Source organism: Carcharodon carcharias, chromosome 13, assembly GCF_017639515.1.
Source record: "Carcharodon carcharias isolate sCarCar2 chromosome 13, sCarCar2.pri, whole genome shotgun sequence".
In the NCBI taxonomy this organism is placed as follows: Eukaryota; Metazoa; Chordata; class Chondrichthyes; order Lamniformes; family Lamnidae; genus Carcharodon; species Carcharodon carcharias.
The window spans coordinates 87,022,160-87,031,449 of record NC_054479.1 but is presented as its reverse complement, the minus strand read 5'-3'; the positions used below and the strand labels follow the sequence as shown (position 1 = coordinate 87,031,449).

Below are 9,290 nucleotides of genomic sequence, written 5' to 3'. Positions count from 1 at the left end.
TGTTAGATTTTCAAGTATGGTGCTCTGTTTGTTCCAGGATCCACTCTCTTTTCACCTCAGTGGTGTGATGGAGGCAGTCTAATGAATCTTGTTTCACTCATCCCATTCTCCCTGTCTCTCTTCTACCTCTTTTTGTCAACTTTTCTGTTTCTTTACAATGTCTCTCTGGACTGTTCAACTCCAGCCCTTATAAACAGCAACGTGTTGAGGTGCACAACCATCTTATTCAGAGATTTGTTTTGGGAAATAGCTAAAATCAGTTACAATTAGATTTTTCAATTTATTGTAACTTGTGTGCCTGTGTGCAGCATACTGTAATAATCAACAGTATATCCATTCATAGTAACTATTTGCTTGATTTCTGTTTGAATGGGGGAACACTGGTTGTATTTTGGTAAACAGTACGCCCTGCTTTGGAATTCAACTTTAGTTTAGCAGAAACACTTAAGCTTGCATCTTAATACATTCCCATGGCAGCAAGTCATACAGCAACTGTTGTCTTAAGTTCCCAGGAAAGTCATATACGAAGTTTGAATGGTTCTGGCGCAGAGACAGGTATTTCAATCCAACATGAAAATGCTTTGCTATGGGACAAGATTCCAATTACAGAAATATTTACATAGATGATGCAAAAACTAGTCAAGTGAAACAAACACTCCCCATTGAAAACACACTGCAAACAAATGCAACGTTTGATTTTGCAAGTCCAAGCCACAACATGCATTTTCCATAATTGGTATAGGATGATCACCTCTGAACTAATCTGATACACTCAAAATCCCCGTCTATACTTCCCAGCCTCTCGTGTGACCTTTAAGAGAGGTAAAAGGTCATTTCATTATCACAGGAAACATAAACATAAAACTTAAATCTGAAGCAGGGCTTTATAGTTAGTGAGCTCTCAGTTTGGCAATGCCTCAATTTTAAAATCCTCATCCTTGTTTTGAATCCCTTCTTGTCTTGCCCCTGCCGATCTCTATCATCTCCTCCAGCCCCACAATCTTCCAGGTATCTGTTTTTCTCCAGTTCAGGCCTCTTGTGCTTCACAGGTTTTAATTACCCCGCCTCTGGTGGCTATGCTTTCCTCTGCTGAGACCCTAAGCTCTGCAATTCCTTCCCTAAACTATACCACCTCTCTTTCTTCCTTCAAGACATTCCTTTAAACTTACTTCTTTGACTGAGCTTTCGGTCATCTATTCTAATATCCCATGTGGCTAGGTGTCAAATTTTGTCTTATAAATGCTCCTGTGAAGCACTATAGGCTGTTCATCCTATTAATTACATATAAAAATACAAGTTGTGGTAATGTAACATATGTGTAAATTAAAGACAAAGTTTGTATTTTATATTTCTTAGACCTTTTCTGCACTTAACATCATCCAAAGCCAACTGCAAAATGCTTTATTAGTATGACATTCAATATGGAGCCTGCACCTCTTATTAATGATACATTTGGTGACTGGCTTTATTCACTTTAGCGGCATCAGACTTAAATGTGTGTGTCCCATGTGTTTAGTGTATTGTTGACTTCTAAATTTCAAAAGACATAGCATAGGGTGTTGACCAATTACACAGCGCTGGACTTTTCATTACCCCCTTGCTCTTTAATTCGTTTTAAACTCTTAGATTTTTCCATTGTATTTAATGTTAAAACTGCCCCTATTGGCAGTCGATGAAAATCTTTAGCTGGAAACTGTAATATGTTATGTTAAATACATTCCAGGTATGTATGACTGTAAAATCACAAGTAATTTCATAGTCTGAAGAAAAACACATTTTCAAACAGCTGTACTGGGAATCAATCACTCATGTTTTGTTTTAAATGCAGACAGTATTTATTTTAATAACTTAAGACTGCATAAGCATAAAGCACTACCAAGAAGTGCAAACATTATTGAACAATTCTTCATAAAATTCATTTTGCTGAAAACATAAAATATTCAGTGGTTATCATGTATTATCCCCCTACAAAAATAGCATATCAGACGAGATTCATGATTATTCACAAACTATTTACAGTACACAAAACAAAAGCCACTTTAGGCAATATATATATTTCACAATATTTTAGAACGCAGCGCGTCAGGCATACAGCAGCAGTAATGTAACCAGGATGAATACGAGTGCTAGCTCATGCTCAGGCAGGGATGTGTCTCAGCTGTTACATAACACTTCACAGCATCACCAAACCAGCTGCCTTGGCAACAACTAAAAATAGGTCTCACTGAGGCCACCGTCGCCTCAGTCTGGGTGATTAGGCTCTCAACTGTGACTTTCAATTGTCAGAGTGCGGAGAGAGGGATGGGGGAAAGAAATATTATTAATGTAACCAGCGACTTTCATCTCTGAAGAAGGCCACAAGAGTTAATACATAAATCAGAGCAGGGCTTCAGGACTGCCATGAACTGGTGGGGGCAAGGCATTTCTCTCCCCAAAATCCATATTTATTTAACTCAAAAAAGGTGCAAAGATTCGAATAGATTATATTATCTACCCATCCCAGATCTCTCCTCTCCTCATTTTGTGCTCCTGTTTTAAACCATTGGTACAGGCACATACAGAGCACGCAATTTGCCTTTTTTTCCCTTTAAATAGACCTTTAGTTATGCTGTCCTGAAAAATACTTAATTGAAGCTGCCACCAACCTCAACTCACACTCAAGCTAATTTGTGGTGTTTGAGAAAAAAATGAAAGCAGGTGATTTTTTTCCGGCACTTTTAAGTATGGTCGTTAACACGAGCATTGGAGGGAGGGAGGAGTTCATCTGCAAAAAGATTGCCAAAGAATTACTCAGCATATTCACAGGTTTACACCCCAATTCTAAGAGTACCTTAACAGGATCTACTTTAACTTGATCTTTGTCCATCTTCTAAACAAAGGAGGTCACCAAGTTATGAACGCTCAAAATTGTGTTCTGTGGGGGCATTTAATTTTGGAATTTGGTCCTCACTTCCTTCCATCTCTAGGACTCAATGTGAGAGAAATGTCTAGTTCCATATTTTAATGTGAGTGGGGAGGGAATATGAGGTGGGGGAAGGGCGGGTCAAAATATGGATGACCATTTTAGGACATGTTGTTTGGTGACTGTAGCGGTTCCCGAGCTGGGCTCGAAGCTCGCTCTGCTCTGAGGGGTCTAGTTGGCTCTGACTCGGACGAACGGGGCCCAAGCACTGGGCCTGACCCCGGGGATGGGTTCTGGCTGAGTAGCCTATCAGATGCCAGCGCCGAGATGCCATGCAGGGCCGGAATGCCAGGGTAAAGGAGCGGGATGGGAGCCGGGTACCAGCATTTCTCCAGGTTGGTCTTGTCCAGGAAGGGCATGTACGGAGCAGCTGCTGAGGGGGCAATGAAGTAAAAGGGTAGACAGAAAGGGGGTTGCTGGCCAAGGGTGGGCATTGTGCCAATCCCCATCATCGAGTGCAGAGTGGGGTCATGGCCAGCCTCAGAGCTGGTCATGTGACTGGCCAGATCAACTTTGACCCTTTTGGCCGGCGGATCATCGGGCTCCTGTTTAATTTTGTAAGTCCGGCTCTCGTGGCCATCTCCTGGGTTGAACTCCTTCTCGCTTTTCCCCTCGCACCTCTCCCCATCCCCTCCATATCCGCTGTCGGTGTCCGTGTCACTCCCATTGTGCTCTGCCGCCTGCGTCCTCTGGATGACCGGGACGCAGTTGTCACCGGAACGGCTGTGCTCTGCCACCTGGGCACCGACCTGCCCTTCACCCGAAGTCTGCGTCTCCCCATCGGCTCGGAGCTGTGTGGCAGCTTGGTGCAAGTGGCCAATCAGGTGGGCACAGCGCTGCTCCCTGGGGGTCCAGCTTTCAAACCTGGTCAGGTGTTGCAGCACCTCCCGGGCACACGTTTGAAATCCCGAGTGGAAGGCGTCCAGATCCGACTGCACAGTCCCTTTCAGGGCACAGTCACCTCAAAAACAAACGCAAAACAAACACCACCAATGAAGGAATACGAACTGCGCTGTGTAGCAATTCACAACTGCCAGATGCCGACCCTGTGAAACCATCATTCGAACAACTCGGCTACAACAGCACTGAACAAAAAAAATCTGCTCAGGGAGATTTGCCAAACCAAGGATCTGCCTACCTTCTCAGATGGACATAAAGAATCCCACAACTGAAGGAGCAGGAAAGTTGTCTCCAGCTTCCTAGCCGGTATTTCACCCTCCTTCCCAACCCTGAAACAGGTTATCTGGTCATCATCACATTACTGTTTCTCGGAGTTTGCTGCACGTAAATTGGTTGAACTTTCTCCCACTCCTAAAGTAAAAGGGTAGACAGAAAGGGGGTTGCTGGCCAAGGGTGGGCATTGTGCCAATCCCCATCCTAAAGCACTCCTGATGGTTACGAAGGCACTTTGGGATCCCCTGAAGTCATGAAAGGCGCTATGTAAGTGAAAGCTCTTTCTGCTTAAGTACCATACTGTCACTTACCATTTTGCAAAGCAAGTATCTTCTGATGCTGTTGTTCTGTTAAAGTAGTTAAAGCTTTTAAGTGTTTCAACGTTAATTCTAACACCACAGCTTTTTCCAGGTGTCCCAATGTCTTGGGTGGGGGTGGGAGGGGTGAGGGGGAAGAGACAAGGAATAATTTTATTTTTGTAACTGACTTCTCCAATTATAATTAAAACATAGTTAAAGCTCCAATAGAGTTATCAATAATATTGGCAATCTGTTAATGTTTGCAGTAAGTATATCTATTTTTAAAACGATTATGCTCCTCATAGAAGATACATGTTAAGCCCTGAACTGCACAAAAAGGAATTAAAGCACACAAGCTGCAAATGTTAATGTGACTGTCCGTGTCTGGGGAGTAAGATCATCATGTATTTCCATTATTACATTAATAAAGGACGGAGGTCAGTACCTTACCGTCAGTTTCAGATGCTCGGGCAGCAGGTCCTTAAGCTGTGAAATGCATTCGTTAATCCTATCACGTCTTTTCTTCTCTATCAGCCTGTGCGGTAGTTTATAGGCTTCCTGAAAAACGTGAAGTCAAGATGCGCCGCAGAAAATGTCAATCCCCATAAAAAAGATGAAAGCAGTGTCGTTGTTATACATTATACTCATTGCATTTCAAGGTGTGTCACTGGCGTGTCAGGGCCACTTTGGCATTAAAATATATTTTAAAGTTAAACGCGCAATGTTAAATAATGCGATAATAGAAAGCAGATCATAACTTTGGGGAGAGCCAAGAATTAGCATCACACCTCCAGTTAATAAAACTACTGCACAGCCCCTCACCTTGCTGTCGTCTCGTTTCATTCCCCGCTTCGACTTGCACACGTACATCGAATGATATTCTACACTTTAAAGTAAAAGGAACACAGTAAGTTCAAATATTACTGTCAACCCACACATGGGATTTAGAATCGATCAGTGCAAGAGAGGGGAAACATGTTATGCAAAAAAAAACTCACCCAATAAAGTCTGCGTTTTCTAATAACTTCCGTTCTGTTAAGCAAGCAGAGGCTTGCAAGAGAGGTATATCGTCCTGCATTATTTATGTCTGGAGGGGTATAAGGATTGCAAAGTACAGTTACTGTCCCTCCAGAAGTGATTGACAGCCCCTTGTGCACAGCTAGAAGCCCCCGGGAAGGGTGCACAGCCCTGAGGGCAGAGGAGTTGCAGCCTGCTCTCTCTCTTTCTCTCTCTATCTCACTCTGTCTATCTATCTGTCTCTCTGCATTCACTCTCTGCGTTGCTGGCTCGGAGGGACCAGCAGTTTTTGTCACCAAAAGCGCAGGCGCACCGGGGAGCCCGGAGCAGCTCCCCACACTCACGTGCGGCATCAAACACCAACCCAAATCCAACCCTCCCCCCCTCCCCCCCTAAAAGGAGCAGGAGGTTGGAGGAAAACTGCAAACCTTCCGTTACATAACGCTGGCATTCCGCCCCCGTCATTGTGTTGCTTCCTGCACTGTGTCTGAAAAAGCTTCTCCTCGCTCCCCTGTTCCTGAAATGGTGCTGACCAGGAACCACTGCTGCTGAGGGAAGAGCTCTGGTGAGAGCTGGAGGCTTTCCTCGCAGGTGGGAAAGTTTTTCCTCGCTTTTGCAAGAAGTGCACTCCCTTTTCCCTCCTCACATTCAGCGGGAGTTATTCTTCCAGTTTAACATTTACAAACGAGGATGTTGCATACCAGAGCTTGGTTTCAATTTTATTTTTCACTCAAATAATGTAGAGCCATCAACTGTAGTTACTAACGGGCCTGCCTTGGCATGGACGTGCACACAGTCAGGGATCAGCTTGTGCAGGCTGCTTGCCGACTGGGCGACCTGTCTGTTCCCCTTCAGCCGTGGTACCTCACTCCTGCAAGCACCCTTCACCAGCAAAACACAAGACTAACAATGTGATGGAGAGTCGGATGTTTATCCCCCGTTCCTCTCCCCACTACAAGCACATATAAAGAGCCCCTTTAACCTCCTCACATAACTCCTGTTTAATTCCATATGACTGGAACGCCATACGTACCAGTGCAACAGAGCATCCCTGCTCAGACCTGTCTACAGTTCAGCAGGATCTGCATTAGTTACATTTTGTTCTCCCCCCGCCCACGCACATTGAAATAGCCACGGAACCAAACAGGGGGAATTCAGTTTTAGGGCGCATGGCTGAATTCTGCTCTTGATGGAGTGTCCGTGGAGCCCATCATGTTCCCCATAGCCCACAAGCTACATTTGTTATTTTATCTCAGAACGTGTCCCAAAGCCCGATTTACACAATCAAATCCTGTTATTTCATTTAAAATGTGACGTCCGATAAGTATTATTCTGCATATGTTATCATGGGAGCGATGCAGTGCGGTTCATATCTATTTAAAAATGTAATTGGAATTGCAGTTTGTCACAGTGTCACCCTGCTGCGTTTAATGCCGATGGAAGCTCCCTTTGAGAAGAAAAGTAGATTTTGTAAATATATTTATTGCTTCCTCAATCATGTCGTTGTCACGTTGACAATGTGCAACAGTTGTGGCTGAATTGCAGCCTCACCATTCAGGAATACTTTGCTGTGGCGAGAATGGCGCGTTCTGGGCATGTGTGATAAATGGTTTAGACTAACCAAACCGTTTCCAGCACGCCTCATACGGGAGTTGGCTAAGAAATGTGATGAGATTAACAGCACGGCACTGCAAAATGTGTAAATATCAACGTCCCGAGAATCCGGCAAATTCAAAGTCAAATTGTTGGCTTTTAACTCCCGATTAAAGCTTCAAAAATAGCCAGAATTTCCAGAACTGTAATTTAGTGAATTTGCTTTGAAGTTTGCCCTTAGTCTCTTCTAGTGTTTCCTTCTCAAATATTTTAACGTATATGGTATGTAAAATAATATAATCAGCTACAGAAAAGGGCCATTTAAAGATAAATCCAAACACAATGATAAGTTTTGATGTTTGGTGCCAGTTATCTCAGCTTTTCATCGTATTTATTAATGATTTGGATGAAGGAATTAGAGAGTTCTATATCCAAGTTTGCAGATGACTCCAAATTGGGAGACACAGTAAGTTGTGTCGGGATGTTACAAAGGGACATAGACAGATTAAGCGAATGGGCAAAACTATTGCAGATGGAGTTCAGTTTTGGGGAAGTGCAAGGTCACCCATCTTGGATCCGAGAAAGATAAATTGGGATATTTCCTTAACGGTGAGAGAGTAAGAGCTGTGGAGGAGCCCCTGTAATGTGGCATGTGTAACTCTGGTTATTTGTTTTAAATATTGTCTTTATAATGTCACCAATTAAGTATCGATGTTTTAACAGCCCCATTACTTTTAGTTTTTCTCTATTTAGAAGACATATTGCACTTTCACATGCTGTATTCTGATGAATAAGGAGCGTCAGTGTAATGCAGTGTCAGGTCCAGCTCTCGCATTCAAGGGCACTAAAGCTAAGGTGGGTGTGAGACCTCCCCCACAGAGACCACTACTCACTGTTTCCAATTTTGTATCAGTTATTGCAAAACTTCAAACAGATGCAAGGCTGCGTTTTTCGAGAAGTTTGTATCGACTAATTTCTTAAACATAGGAAAAAGCCGATACGCCTACTGCCAACAGTCCCCTAGCAGTGTGTATATGTGTGTGTGTTTGCAGGGTAGAGGTGGTGTTTGGGGAAGGAGGATGGAGTTATGCACATGTGCAGAACTGTAGTTGCTACATTTGGTGATGGTCAGACTGAAGTCATCTGCAGTATAATTCTGGTCTGCCTACTGGGCTCACAGCTGATTGATACCAATCTGGACTATTTACTAGTGGCCTGAGGTTACATTCTTACTACACCAATAATGTGTTTGGGATTACTTTAACATGCGATATTTATCTTGTGTAGTTTTTACATATTAAAGTTTTCATCATTATTTCCAAACAGTTTAACTCATATTGCTTATTATCGAGATTTTCGTTTACAATGTGCGTCTTTGTTATATCTCTTAAGCAGGTCAGAGTCCAAGCAGAAAGATGCAAACATGATTAATTTGTCTTCTCAATTATTACCTCAGCAGAGGCAGTAGATGAAAGAGTAATTGTACTGCTCCTGTCTGTGCTCAATTGGGTGTGGCAGTTTCTATTGCAAGTTACTGATTCAGGTACACCAAGGCTGAACACAGGTGACCACATAAAAAGGAAATTCTAAGTTTAGAGAGAATACAGCCTTCTTAAAGCCTTAGGCATTTCCTCCTTATTCATTCATCAATAATTTGCATCTGTGTAGCATTTGTAACATAGAAAATGTCCAAATGTGGTTCACAGAGGGTAAAGGAATGGATACTAAGCAGCAGAGGGAGATATTAGGAGGGCTACCTGAACATATGTTCAAAAAGAAAGTGGAAGGGGAAGTGAAGAGGCAGAGGAAGATGTGAAGAGGCAGGTAAGTTTGGAGTTAGGAGTCAAATTACAATCAAAATGTACAGCCCTCAGGTTACACCTTGAGCACTGTGTCCAGCCTGGTGGGTGAAACACAAAGGAGATGATCAATGGAGAGCATTCTGGAGAATATCCATGAGGCTGATCCCTAAATACAAGGGATTTGAGTTATGCGGAAAGGTTAGAGTGCTGAGGGAGTGCTGCAGTGTTGGAGATGCTGCTTTTCAAGTGTACACAAGATTGTGTGAAGAAAGTAAGTGCAGAATATTATTTTAAATTGCTTTGTAAGAGTTAGAGATGGAGCCAGTGGTTCAAACTAGTGAAAGAGAACAAGAGGTTCTTCTTCAAACATAGAGTAAGCAATGGTGGGAATAAACTTCCAGAGGGATTAGTGGGTAGGGTTGCAACTCTGGTTGGATGTATTCC

The 9,290-nt window shown here is 43.0% G+C and overlaps 1 protein-coding gene across 4 annotated transcripts; it reads right to left on the bottom strand.

Moving 5' to 3' along the window:
• Positions 1 to 1,811: 1,811 nt before the first annotated feature.
• Positions 1,812 to 5,744, bottom strand: bhlhe41 (basic helix-loop-helix family, member e41). 4 transcript variants are annotated; one of them, XM_041203517.1, is made up of 5 exons: positions 5,433 to 5,743; positions 5,257 to 5,320; positions 4,885 to 4,992; positions 4,447 to 4,558; positions 1,812 to 3,923 (listed from the first exon to the last, which is right to left on the bottom strand). In XM_041203517.1, exons 1-5 carry the CDS (start codon positions 5,510 to 5,512, stop codon positions 3,064 to 3,066), a joined length of 1,224 nt encoding a protein of 407 aa, XP_041059451.1. In that variant the 5' UTR covers positions 5,513 to 5,743; the 3' UTR covers positions 1,812 to 3,063. The 4 variants fall into 4 exon arrangements, with proteins under 4 accessions (XP_041059451.1, XP_041059452.1, XP_041059453.1 ...); XM_041203518.1 differs by having other exon boundaries at positions 5,257 to 5,315; XM_041203519.1 differs by lacking the exon at positions 4,885 to 4,992 and having other exon boundaries at positions 5,433 to 5,744.
• Between the last annotated feature and the right edge of the window lie 3,546 nt (positions 5,745 to 9,290).

Coding starts and splice junctions, on each gene's coding strand:
- bhlhe41 (XM_041203517.1), bottom strand. CDS start 5,512: ATGCAGGACGATATACCTCTCTTGCAAGCCTCTGCTTGCTTAACAGAA. Junction 4,993..5,256: donor TGAAACGAGACGACAGCAAG/GTGAGGGGCTGT, acceptor CACGTTTTTCAG/GAAGCCTATAAACTACCGCA. Junction 3,924..4,446: donor GATACTTGCTTTGCAAAATG/GTAAGTGACAGT, acceptor TTTGTTTTTGAG/GTGACTGTGCCCTGAAAGGG.